The 14,046-nt window shown below is 38.0% G+C and overlaps 1 protein-coding gene across 3 annotated transcripts in view; it reads left to right on the top strand.

The window, feature by feature from the left end:
• Positions 1-14,046, top strand: part of DCAF5 (DDB1 and CUL4 associated factor 5) — a 93,875-nt gene that overhangs the window by 14,998 nt on the left and 64,831 nt on the right. For 2 of the 3 annotated variants that reach the window (XM_032482253.1, XM_032482255.1), the window contains exons 2-4: positions 9,967-10,110; positions 12,111-12,147; positions 13,034-13,173. In XM_032482253.1, coding sequence (XP_032338144.1) covers positions 9,967-10,110; positions 12,111-12,147; positions 13,034-13,173 — 321 coding nt within the window. The remainder of the gene's footprint in view (positions 1-9,966; positions 10,111-12,110; positions 12,148-13,033; positions 13,174-14,046) is intronic. The other variant, XM_032482254.1, reaches the window with a different exon arrangement.

The following is a 14,046-nucleotide window of genomic DNA, read 5'->3' as shown; positions in this document are numbered from 1 at the left end:
TGGCATTATTTTAAAATTTTTATTATTACTGAAGTTCTCATATATCTGGACTTGATTATTAGTGAAGCTGAATATTTTTATCTCAAGTTTTGGCCATTTTGTAGTCTTCCTTTAGGGTGATTACAGCACAACTGATTAGGTTGCAACTTTCTTTGTTAAAATGGTCACGTTCTCCTAATACCTTCTAAGGTTAATCCCTGGGTACCCTGTTTCGGTCTGGGTATGTATCAAATCACAACCTCAGATTTAGGGGCCTTCTCTTCAGGAGGTATGTAGTAAATTGCCAGGTAAACTATTCTCTAAATTTCAGAAGTTTGAGCCCCATATTTTGACTTTTGTCATATTTAAAGGGTATCACCTGTGCTATTATTTAACATTTTTTTCCTAAATTGACTTCTTAAAACAGTATTTGAAAGTAAACTTTATATTACTATAATGTCTATGAAATCATGGCTTTTGTGTGGTAGGATTTTTTTTCCTGATACACATTAAAATACATAATTGTTAAAATTACTTCTCTACCATCTGAAATCATCCAGTGGCTTCTGCTTACCACACTTTAGGAAGAGCAGAGGCTTTGGAATCAGACATCTTGGATTTGAATCCCACTCTGCCTCTGCCTAGTAGTTGTCACTTGGGTAGGTGAATTTACCTCTTTGTGCCGTAATTTCTTCATTGGCAAAATGGGGATGTTGGAGATGATCTGTTGGTGTCTTCCAACTCTATTCTGTGATTCTGGTGTAAGGTATTTGTAGATTCCTTTCTCTGTTTCTGCTTAGGAATTAGAGACATTGTCTAGGGATTGGTGTGCGGGCTTAAAACTTAATACTAGCTCTGTTAAACTCTACTGCTACTAGTTGATTTTAGAGAAACTTATTTTCCAGGGTTCTAGTCTCTCTAGGTGTTGCTACTACTTTAATTCCTGTTTTCCGTTTAATGTAAAGTGCTTCAAGCTAGGAGACAAGCCGTCTATCATTGAGGCAAAGAAAGCAATGCCTCACTTTTCATTTCTTTAAAATGGGGATAATGTTTCTGCCTTACATACCTAATTGGATATGTGGAAAAATGAGAAAATAGGCAGATAAGTGGAATCAGCTTTTAGGACAAGGGTACTAGGCAAGGGCAGGGTATTAGCAGAAGTTGATGCCTGTAGATGTTATCCCTCCTCTGAATACTTGTGTAGTGAAGTGCAAAATCCATGACATCACCTCTCCTTATCTCTCCATACCTGCCAGTACTTGCCATTTGGTTTTTTTCTTCCTGATTTCGGAAGTGCCATTGGACTCCAATTTTGTGACCTTGGGCAAATTACCCAACTTTAACTTACCTGTGGGCTAAATGCAGCCTGCACCAAGACCTGCATTCAGCCTGCAAAAATCAGGTTGCTGTCTTCTCTTGAAAAATTGGAAGATCTGGCACACTTAAGCCTGTATTCCTCTTTAGCAGTAGCTGGCTGGAGCTGAATCGTGGCTTCCTTTAAACAGGGTTGTATATTTTCTAGTCTGCCATTTAATCTGGCAGTTTTCACTCATTTACTTTGCTGCCTGGCCCCTGTTGTACCTGAGAGACTGGATTGTATCATTGTAAGGAGCGGTCTTTGGAGCCAGATAGCCTGGATTCAGATCCCAGTTTCCATTCTTGGTAGCTGTATACCTTCAGGTTACTTAGCTTTTCTGTAGTTTCATCTAGATAATAAGGATAGCAATACTTGCTTGCTTCATAGGGTTGTTATGAGGATTAGAAGAGCTACTACATGTAAAACCCTTAAGGTAGTCCCTGACCTAGAGTAAATTTAGCTGATGTTAACTATTGTTGTTGGTGTTCAAAGAACATGATAATTAGCTAACATTTATCTAATTCATTAATCCTAACACAAAATAGGTAGAGTTATTTTCTCAGTTTTTCAGATAAGAGGATACAATTTAAGAGAGGTTAGGTAACCTGTCTAAAGGTACACAGCTAGTAAGTGGTAGTAACATTGACAATTGAACCTAGATGCCTGTATCCTAAGCCTGTGGTTTTCAGTGCTATGCTGTGCTGCTTCACACTACATCCATCTCTAAAACAGGTCTAATTGCAGAAATGGCATCCTTGGGTAAGTAGAGATTAGTGCTCTTAATGTTTTTGTAAATGATTTGAGAAGAGAATGCATACAAGTATCCCAAATTTATATATGACATTAGTTCCTTCAAGTAGTGAAATACCAAACTGATGGGAATAAACTGCAGGCAACTATTTTGTCTGGGTGGAGTGAGTGAGGAGCAGAGTGATAACTGAATTTCAGAGTAGGTAAGTATAAAAGAATACATAAAGAAAAATAACAGACTTCTTATAGAATGATGTGTTCCAAAATATTCAGTAAGGACTTGAGAGTCATTTTAGGCTATTATTCAAAGGTTGAGATGGCCAACATTTCACACCCAGTATAGCTATTATCAAAAAACCAAAAGCAGAAAATAACAAATGTTGGTGGGGATATAGAAAATTGGCATTGCTGGTGGGAATGGAAAATGGTACAGCCGCTGTGAAAAACAATATGGTGGTTCCTCAAAGAAAGAATTACTGTATGATCCAGGAATTTCATTTCTAGATTTACATCCAAAAGAATTGAAAATAGGGACTTGAACAAATATTTGTACACCCATGTTCATAATAGCATTATTCACAATAGCCAAAAGTCGGAGTATCCTAAGTGTCTGTCAACAGATGAGTGGATAAACAAAATGTGGTATATACATACAGTAGAATATTGCTCAGCCTTAAAAAGGAATGAAATTCTGGCACATGCTACAACATGGGTAGACCTTAAAGACTTTATGCTGAATGATATAAGGCAGTCATAAAAGGACAAATATTGCTTGAATCCATTCACATGATGTACCCAGAGTAGTCAAATTCATAGAGATAGGAATGGTGTCTTCAGAGGTGGAATGGTGGTTGCCTGGGGTAGGGGAGGGCCTGAATGAATAGCTATAATTTAATACATATGGAATCTCGGTTTGGGAATATGAGAAGTTCTAGATGGATGGTGCTTCTCTTTCTTGTGTAAAGCTGTGGAACATCCTCATTTGGAGTTGTAAGTGGTGTTCTGGCCTCTTGCACTTTGGTGGAAGGGATGCAACTTGGTTTTAGGCTTCAGGCCTAGCTTCTTGGATTATTAGTGAGTCATTTTGTCTCTCTCATCCTCATCTGGAAAAAAGGTTATATAATCCTTACACTGCAAGCAAAGATACATGCAAATAAACTTTTATACAAATGTTAATTATTTTCAACTTTGGGAAAACAAAACAGACCTATTTCTCATTCACTGATGCAGCTGGGCTGTATGGCACACAGGCTCTACCTCTGTATCTCCATGCTTCGTCTTAGAGCTCAGGAGAGGTATGGGTGACACAAAAGGAGGTTTGGCTGCAGAGCGGTGATTACACACATACAGAAGAAGGAATCAGTAGACTGAGAAAGAAGGGCAGGCTAAATGATTTCCTTTAGTTTTTTCAGGTTGAAAAAATAAAACTGCAGCAATATAGATGGACATTAAAGACATTAAGTAAATTACTATCCCTAGAGGTACCTCTGTTAACCATTTTGCATCTGCCCTTCCACATACAAATTTGTGTGTACTTTAGTTTTGTTAAAATATGTCATGCTATTCATTCTCTTAGGCCACCTAAAACGAGTTAAAAGATTAGAACAAATTCATGAATGATACTTAAGAGAAACTAGGATTTTTTGAGGAGTGTATATACCTAATAAATGACATACTGGGCTAAGTGCTATTAAATATATTATCTCACTCAAGACACACAACAGCCCTGGGGGATAGTTGGTATTTTCTTCATTTTACAGCCACAGAAATGAAGCTCGAGAAGTAGAATAACACACCCAAGGCCACATGGATGGTGAGACCAGGATTTGGTTCCAGACACTTATTCCAGAGCTTACACTTCCTGTACCACCATTGCTGCCTGTCAAAGATGAAACCCCAAACTCTGACTCTAATCCCATTGTGTCAATTTTTAAAAGAAAATAACATTTTGAATACTTAACACAGTCATTAACCTTCTGTATCTTAGTGATTATTCCATGTCAGTACAGTACAAACAGCTGCCTTACCCTTTTTTTTTTTTTTTTTTTTGCCTGCAGGATACATAGTACATATATAAGCAATAAACTTCTGCATTTTTAAAATTGTGGTAGGATATACATAACACAAAATTTACCATTTTAACCACTTTTAAGTGTGCTGTTCAGTAACATTAAGTACTTTCACATTGCTGAGCCACCATCACCACCATCCATCTCTGGAACATTTTCATCTTGCAAAACTGAAACTCTGTACCCATTAAATAAGGGCTCCCATTGCTCCTCCCCTGAGCCCCTGGCCACCACCATTCTACTTCATGTCAATATGAATTTGACTGCTCTAGGTACTTCATGTAAGTGGAATCACACTTTTTGTCCTTTTGTGTTTGGCTATTTTCACTGAACAACAGTTTTAAACAGACTTCTGTTGATAGACGTTTAAATGTCTTTTGCTCTTCAAACAATGTTGTGCTGCAGGAACATTTGATCCATAATTTCACTGCTCTCTCTGTTCTGTGCTGTACTTGGCTGACTTTCTGAGGAAACCTAAAGCAATTTCTTTCCTTTTGTGCCTTAGTTTTCTGGGCTATAAAATAAGAAGAATACTAAATAATTACTTTTGTTACAGTACGATGTGAGCTCTTGCATACTTTCTGCTTATAGCTTACAACCCAGTAGGAAAGAACAGTATTTAAATATAAAGGCTTTCTGTAACTACAAAGCTGTTGCCACAATGTGATTGTAGTACATTTCAGGATGAATTGGTCAGTTTGGTGCAGAACTAAATCAACCCAAGATAACCAGCATCAGAGTGGCTGTTTCTCTTGGGGTTCTCAGATGGGTTGAAACTAAAGTTTAGAAGGCTTGGCCTCTACTTGTTCCTTGCCTGACACTGGCGCCAAACAGAAAGGGCTTGCCTTCCTAAGAGGTTCCTGTGCTTTCCCTGAGGTGTTTGAGAGGCTGGGGCTGGCCCACAAGCATCCAACTTCCAGGCTCACAGAGCTGCCTTAAAGGATCATACTCTTCACTTGGATTGTTGTGTCTCTCTGTAGGAAGATACAGTAAATCTCTGCTTTTTTGAACTGACCAGGTGATTTACAGAGACAGACTGTAGAGCTTTTTTCATGTTCTAAACTGATTTATCCTTGCTTCACCAGCCCTCCTTTGCTTTGTGGGGTCAGAGATTTGGGCATAGCTGTTCTGCTCCCTCTACTGGCTTAAAAGCAGCCCAACAATTTCAGATTATGCCTCAGTTTGCACCCTTTGTGGGTTTTGCCTACGCATGATTGAAAAGTGTTGTCTTTGCATAGGGCTCTTAATACCTTACCTAAAGAAAGTGGCAGGGGCGGGGTGCACCTCTCATCTACTGACACTAACCTTGAGGTCAAAGTAGAAGAAGCAGGCCCTGCCATAGCAATAATTTCTGCCTCAGTGATTCCAATCTCCTGTGAACTTGGGCTGTCATCATCATTTTTAGGTACTAAGGACTCATCATTTTAAATGATCCCAAGGCATGCTCTACAAATAACCATGCATTTTAAATTACAAAGTATTTATTTGGCAAAGTTAAATCATCCAATAAATGTCTAGAATAAACATTAAAGATAATGCTGTCTGGGTGATGGAGGAAGATCTTTTGGCTGAGAATGGTTATGACTGAGTACATAGGTTTAGATATTCTGTTTTCTTTTTTATTGAACTTTTTTTTTTTAAGCTGTTGCAGTCTGGAGAGGTTGTGCTGCCTGAAAAAATGCAGAGGTGCCCTCAGTTATATTTCTTTACTATGGGCATCCCAGCACATCCTGGAGAGTCTTGTCTTCTTTTTTCTATCATAAACATTAAAAATATATTTATTTTATGGAAATATGCAAGCATATATAAAAATGTAGTGTACTCATCCATAGTAATTATCAACATTATATTAATCACCTATCTCTGCACCTTTTTTTACCCTGGAATATTTTAAAGGAAATTCCAGACATTCACTATTTGACCCACTTCAGAATGCATCCCTAACTGATAAGGACTTGTTTCTTTTTTAACATGACCACTATATTACACCTAAGAGATATAACAATATCATGAAATACATAAAGAAGAGAGAGATCAATTGTATTTGGCTAAGTGTTGACAATTTGTTAAATTTTCTTCCAATCTATTGTTTTTTTAAAAGAACAAAACTTTACAGATACAGTTGAAGTCTGCTTTTACTATGTGTGTTTATTCATAAATATTATGGTATTGTTTGCATATTTTAAAATATATGCTTATATATACATATCCTTCTGAAACTTTTTATTACTTACCACTAGGTTTTACTCATTTTGGTACATGTGTCGCTAACTGATTTTATTGGTTTTTTTGAGGGGGGAGGTAATTAGGTTTACTTACTTACTTACTTACTTATTTATAGAGGAGGTACTAGGGATTGAACCCAGGACCTTGTGCATGCTCTAGTGCTTGAGCTATATCTTCCCCACTGCTAACCCATATTAAATGCTGTATGGTGTTCCTCTAGGTTTAGATTTCATTTGTATTTATATTCCATTGAATTTTATCAGTTTATATATTGATGGATATTTACGTTACTTACTTTTTTTTGTTATTATGAACAATGAGGCGGAGGGGGAGGGTATAGCCCAGTGGTAGAGTGCCTGCCTAGCATGCACGAGGTCCTGGGTTCAATCACCAGCACCTCCACTAAAAAAATAAACAAAAACTTAATTATCTCCTCCCCCCCACCAAAAAATTTAAAAAACAAACAAGAAATGAGGCAGTGAACATTCTAGTACATTTTCTTGTGCCATTTTGTAAGAAAGTATCTAGATTATAAATTACATTTCATTGATTACTGCAGAGGTTGAGATCCTCTATAATACCTGTTGACTATTTAGTTTTCCACTTCTGTGAGTTCTCATATTTGCTTCTTTTCCTAGTAGTTTTCAAAACTGATTTATAGGGATTCTTTGTATACTCTTCATAATAAGCCATTATCAGTTTTGTGCGTTGCTAGAATATTTATAATTTCAGGCAGTCCTTTCCTGGTCCCTGCCCGTGCTCCCTCCATTTACTCTTAGTTAAGTTGGTTTGTTTTTATTCCTGTGGTCCTTTATTTTATTCTTACCTACTTGTTTTTGGATTATGCTACCAAGGCAGAGAATCCCTTCAGTGGTCCATCAACTGAGTTTGCTTTGTCAGTTATGGTTCATTTTTTGTTCTGTAAGACAGGCAGTCTAGAGGAGTGGTTAAGAGTGGGGCTATGGAGTCTTAGCTGCTTGCTTTTGAATCTTAGCTCAACCACTTTACTACTGTTGTGACCTTGGCAAGTTACTTAACTCTCTTGGACTTGGCTTTACAATCTATAAAACCCATGGAGTAGAGCTATTATGATCCTCATTTTGTATTTGATGAACCTCAGGCTCAGGGAGATTAGATTAGAAATATGAGTAAATACAAAAAATATGTGGGCCTCTTTATCTTTTAATTTTCCACTTTTGATAGAGTCATGGGTACAGAGAAATATTTCTCTAATATAAAATACACAGTAGCAAAAGCATTGCTAGATCCCTGACCTGTGGCCTCAGTGTTGGAGAAAAACAGTAAGAGTAGAGACTATTGAGAACTAAAGTGTTGGTGCCCTGTCTAAATCTATTAATAGGGTGGAAAGCCCCTTTATGTTACTCTTCATTAAAATAAAACAATAAAAAGCCACCTTTATTTTTATGACCTTAAACTTATAAGAGATACAGAATTTAAATAACCATTCAAGCCAGAGAACTCATAGTTGAGATAGGCAAATCATAAATACAGAACACGGTGGGCCATACTTAAGGGATCACTGTGGTAGCCACTGAAATACTGTGGAGGAGGACAGCTGCAGAATTTGATTTTGAACAATAATGAGAGGAAGAAGGATCTCAAGAAACAAGGGAACTCAAGGAGCAAAGACAACTTCTTTCTAGGAGAGAGAGAAGTATGGTTTGGCTACTATATCTTCTACTGTTTTTTGGTTTTTGTAGTTTTTTTTTTACTGTAAAAGGAAATTTGTTTATAGCAAAATGTCGGATGGTAAAGTAAAAGGTAAAACATAAAAGCTTTCTAACAGTATATACCCCAAAGAATTGAAAACAGATATTTGTACATCTGTGCTCTTAGAAACATTATTCACAATAGCCAAGAGGTGGAAATAACCTAAATGTCCATAGATGGATGAATGAATAAAAAAATTTGATGTGTGCATAGTGAAATATTATTCAGCCTTGAAAAGGAATGAAATTCTGATACATGCTACAATATGGATGAACCTTGAGGACATTACACTAAGTGAAGAAACCAGACACAAAAGGACAAATACTGTATAATTCCACTTATATGAGGATACCTACCTAGAGTAATCAAATTCATAGAGGCAGAAACTAGAATGATAATTACTGAGGACTGGAGGAAGTTATTGTTTATTGGGTACAGAGTTTCATTTGGGGATGATGTAAAATTTCTGGAAATAGATAATGGTGATGGTTGCACAAACACTGCAGATGCCACTGATCTGTGCACCTGTAAGTGGTTAAAATGGTAAGTTTTATATTATATATATTTCACCACAATAAAAATTCTCCAAACAATCCTAGCCTAGAGGTGATGTGTCCATTAAAAATAATTTCTTTTATAGCCATCTAGATATGCAAATACAAGCATAAATATATTCATTCAGTGTCTACTCTGGGGTATTCATTTAGGTGCTGGAAATTCTGCAGTGAACAAAAGTGACAAAGTTCCTGCTATCGTGGAGCTTTTTAAAAATTTGTTTTACACAAATGGATGTTGGTATGCATTCTGTTTTACACCTCATTTTTCCCTTAACAAAGACCTTTGGACATCTTTTCTGAGTTAGTTCTTACAGATTCACTAATTTGATGGTTACATGGTATGCCCTTGTATGGATGTGCTATAATTTGTGGCTATTTAATGTATTTAATAGAGGAGTGGAGGCAGAGGTATACAACTTACTACGGTTTGCTGCCCATGTTTGAGCCTATTGTAAGTTAAATTTTTGTTAGTAGTATAATATAGTCTTGTTATAAAGAGTCAAGCAGTGTCAAATCTATAAAGGCAAGAACCGTCTAATCTGTCCTGTACCTCTCTTTTAATCCCATTTCCTGGAAGTAGTAACTACTGTTTACAGTCCATTGTTCATTCTTCCAGATGTGTTTAATGCATGTGCAAATACAAAGAATATATAGAACATGTATAGGACCTGGCTCATGCAGTATAATATTGCTCATTTAACTTGGACAGTTGAGAGTTACGCAGAGGAAAGAGCTGGACTGAGCTTCATGAAAGGTGGATTCTGTCTTGATACTGCTGTTGTGACAGTCATACAGGTTCCTCATTTGTATAGTGTCCCATAGTCAGTGAGATCACATCAAGGAGAGTGCTTTGAAAGCTATTATGATAGAAATACTAGCATGTTTCTTTAGAGTTCTTTGGTTGCAAGCACTAGAAACCAACTCAGATTCTGTTAGACAGAAAAAAAAAAGTAGGGGGACATTAGTAGAAAGATTTCAGGTAGCAAATAAAGAAATATTTAAGCAACTGGGTCTCTGGAAATTCAGGGTGGCTTTGAAGGTTTTAATGTTAGTGTTTTTATCCCCTTCCTTTTCTGTGTGTTGTAAGATGTAATTTCTGAGGAAAAGTGAGTGGTTTAGAGGCCATGTGTTTACTGATGGTTCAGAGGGTAGAGTCCTGGGTTTGTGTGCCCCATCAGAATCACATGGAGTTGTCGAGGTGCAGTTTTGAAAATGATGGGATTCAAGGCTGGCAAAACCAAATGTCAGCCTTGAAATGTTAACTGTTTTAACCCTAGATTCTTACTCCCCTCTCAAGGAGGAGATGATCGCCGGGTTCTACTATGGCACATGGAACAAGCCATCCACTCCAGAGTCAAGCCCATACAGCTGAAAGGAGAGCATCATTCCAATATTTTTTGCCTGGCTTTCAACAGTGGGAACACCAAAGTATTCTCTGGAGGTGAGAAGAAGGGAGATTTCCACCTTGGGAAATTCACTGTGGCTGGAATTTCAGATAAAGGAGTGCTAAAATAACTCCGTAATTTTCTTTCCTTTGTCTCATTGAGTTGTGGTTTCCCATAGCTTGTCTTCTCTGCATTACAGCAGTTTAGACACATTTATAGACTAATGTCTGTCTGTCCTTCTACTTTCCTTCCTCTCCTTTGCTCTTGTTTCTTTTTCAGTAGAAACTTTCACATTGCAGTCTGGTACACAGAAAGGTTTTAGAAACTGTACTTAACCTTACTATTTGAGGTACACTCTAGTTTTTTTTCTATTCTGTTCTATTTTGTTTTTAAAGATTTAAAAAATTGTGACTCAGATTGATGTTATGACCATGGATGGCTCCTGTTTGAAAAAACATTGTGTTAGGGTGCAACTGTAATGGCTTGTGCTCAAGCCAGCTTCTTGATGGCATCTGTCAGTCGCACTCCTTTCTGACCACTGCATTTCTAGCCCTGCCCTCTCTTCTGAGCTGCAGATTTCCTCACTGAATATCTACCTTTGTGTTCCAAAAGTAATTTAAATGCAGCAGATCTAAAACTAAAATTATTAGTCCTCCCCTGCACAAATACTTCTTCTTGTTCCCTGGATTCCCTTTCCCAATTATTATCACCATTCACTTAATTATTTAAGCTGTTAGGTTTAACTTTTAAGAAACTGCTGACATTGAAGCATTTTCAGCTTACAAAAATGACAATTTCGTATGGTTCAGCCTAATAGAAATCTCAAAGTCATCCTCAAACCTGCCTTTCTTTCATTTACGCATCTTATTAGTCACCAACTAGACTGTCAGATCTATTTTGAGAGCATCATACTCATCCTTTAGTTTCTGTTTTCTTTCTATACCTACTGCCCTGATTCAGATCCTTAGCTTTGGCCTGGACTATTGCAGTGTCCTGTGATTTCTGCTACCAGTATGTAACTCTCCTTATTCATTGCTTATACAGGTTTTCTCTTAAAAGAAAGTTTCAACCATGTGAACCTTTGACCCTACAGTGTGCATGGGATAAAGTCTAAATCCAATCTACCTGTCTGGCCTCATCTTCCTCCCCCACATCTTGTACTCTAGTTACTAAATCACTTTACATCTTAAGTGCCCTGTGCCTTTTGCACATGCTGTTCCTCTCTAGGCCATGATTAATTGTCCAGTACCCACCACTTCCCCTACGTCTTCCATCGGTAAGAGTTTTGGGTTATTTAGTTTCTTTATGTGTCTCCTTCCCCTTAAAAATATTCTCACCTGTGTTACGTACTTTCATCCTGCTCATAAAGGACACAGTTGCTCCTGTATCTGTGTCCTCATTGTAGAGCATATCACTGCAACAAGATAACCCCTCTTGTCATGATTAGTTGTATATACAGGTGGACTGAGAAGTCCTCAAGGGCTGGGCTGAATCTTGTCCCCAGCACCTGACACTGTGCCTGTTACCTGGAAGGCATTAGTATGGGTTTGATTTACTTGGTATGAACCTGTAGCAGAGTTACAGCCAGGGCTTTAGGATGACCTGGGCCACATCTCTACTGCTTATGCTTTCAGCATACAAGGGGAAATTTTTTTACTGTCTTCATTTTTGAGTTTTTTTTTTTTTGACTATATTAACCATTTGAAGGCAGGACTACACATATCATGAATGTAGTATTTTTAGATTCCTTGACAGAATAAAGAGAAATGCAAGAGAAAAAAACTTGTGGATAAACACTTTCCCATCATTTAGAATCACACAGTCATTAAATTTTAATGCCATAAAAAATGATGAGGATGTGAATAGTAGCAAACATTTGTTGGGGCTTAGTCCTATTCTGAATGCTTTTACAAATGCACTCTTATCTTCACAATACCTATATAGATACAGTTATTATTCTGTTTTTACTGAGGCATAGAAAAGTTACAGATGTTACTCCAGGTTTCACAGTTAATGAATTACAGGAATTATCAAACGTCTGCTTTTTCCTTTACAGGAAATGATGAGCAAGTTATCCTCCACGATGTTGAAAGGTAAATAGATTGTTGGTATAAAGGTAATTAACTCTGTTTTTCATATGAAGAGAGGCAAATATCTCTTTAGACCAAAGTAGTTTTTGTTTTTTGACGAAAATAACCTGAAACCAGCTGTCCTTTGCTGAAAAAGATTTCCGTAATAGTTTCGGAATAAAATTTTGATTTAAAAAAAAATTTGGAAAGCTGCTATAAAATTATAGTTTTCAGGTGAAAATTTAAAGGGAGAGGTTGGAAGGGAAGTAAACATAGTCCTTAATAATAATGATAGCTAATATTTTATGTGCCTGGTACCACTCTAAGTGCTTTGTATGTATTAATTTATTTAACCCTCACAGTAATTTTATCAGGTGATACTATTATGACCTCAATTAGAAAACCGAGGAGTAGAGCTGTTAGGTAACTTAAGGTCAAGTGGTGTTAGGACCTGAATTTAGGTAGCCTGGCCTTGGAGCCATGCTTTTCTTCACCATGCCAGATTGCCAGGAAATCCCTCTTCTGCCCCTGCTGGCATCGGGGCTGCTCTAAAGCATTCCCTTGCTCTTAGAAGTCTAGCGCCACCTCCAGGCCTGTACACAAGCAGATGAATTCTGCAGGAAGTGAAAACATGAAGCTCGTCTGTTGAGTCACTTTCATGCTTATTTATTGCAAAGCAAACTTGTCATGAAATCTATGAAGTCTGTTCAACAATATTTTTTCTTTAAACCTGGAAGTTGAGTACCTACTTTTTTTAGTAAATATATAATCCTTTGGGTTTAGCTAGGTTGACTTTCTGCTGGAGGAAATGAAAGAGAACTCCATTCTAGGAACTAGAGGGCTGGGACTCTGCTCCATGGTGATGTGTATGTGTGTGCCTGTGTGCCTCTCTCTGCTCTCTGTCTCTCAGCAGTGAGACCTTGGATGTGTTTGCTCATGAAGATGCAGTGTATGGCTTGTCGGTGAGCCCAGTGAATGACAACATTTTTGCCAGCTCCTCAGATGATGGCCGGGTTCTCATCTGGGACATCCGGGAGTCTCCCCATGGAGGTAGGGTCACTGTGCAAAAAGCTTTTGGATTGTGTTGAAGAGTTTGAAGTTGGGTTCATTGCAGATACAATTTATGGCCTGGGAAGCCTGAAGGGAAGAGCTGTAAAGGAAGAGGAAACTCACATGTGGGGGCATAAATATGTGTCTGTGGAGGCCCCATCCTACCCCTAAGCAGTCAGAAGTGAGGCACCTTTACCAATCCTTCTCCAATCACCTGTGAATCTCCACAGACCTTTGCACCTGTAGTAAACACCGCAGTATCTTGGTGTTTAGTAGTCCCAAGGAACAGGACATGTAGTGCCTCAATTGTAGAGGGTAGTCACCAGGGGTCAGCTCTGTGCATGGTGCTGGCATGTACATATTCCTGGCTTTTTACAGAGAATGGGGGTGTTGTGCTCTTTCTTGCATCCTAGTTTCAGGCTTGTTATTTTGCTGAAAGAACCACAGAACCTCACCTTAACTGTGTGCAGGAGCTTAAAATGATAGCAGATACATTCTACTTAAAGTGGATTGTCTGAGTGAGTTCCTCTTCCAAATCAGTTCTGTGGGTCTCTGAAATGTAAAATGAAGAATTTGTCATGTTGAATGTTTCTGGAGTTTTCAGGAAATGCATCTCTTCTGCTCATTTTCGGTAGAGAGGTTTCTCTGTCATTCTGTCCTCAAAGGCTCTTTCCTCCAGCAGACCCTTAGTGCTGCCTCCACCCCTACTCTTGTGCACACCTGTGTACACAGAGTTACTGTTCTGCCTGCCTAGTCTGTCTGGCAGGCTCTGGGTCTTATTATTCTGTATTCTGAACATTTAATATAGTGTGCTGTGCTCATTATTGAGGTTCAGGCTATAAGAGAAGCTTGTTCTCAGGGTCAGACAGACAA

Source organism: Camelus ferus, chromosome 6 (genome assembly GCF_009834535.1).
Source record: "Camelus ferus isolate YT-003-E chromosome 6, BCGSAC_Cfer_1.0, whole genome shotgun sequence".
NCBI classification, from domain to species: domain Eukaryota; kingdom Metazoa; phylum Chordata; class Mammalia; order Artiodactyla; family Camelidae; genus Camelus; species Camelus ferus.
Note: the sequence above shows the minus strand (reverse complement) of the source record. Positions and strands in the feature narration are given on the sequence as shown.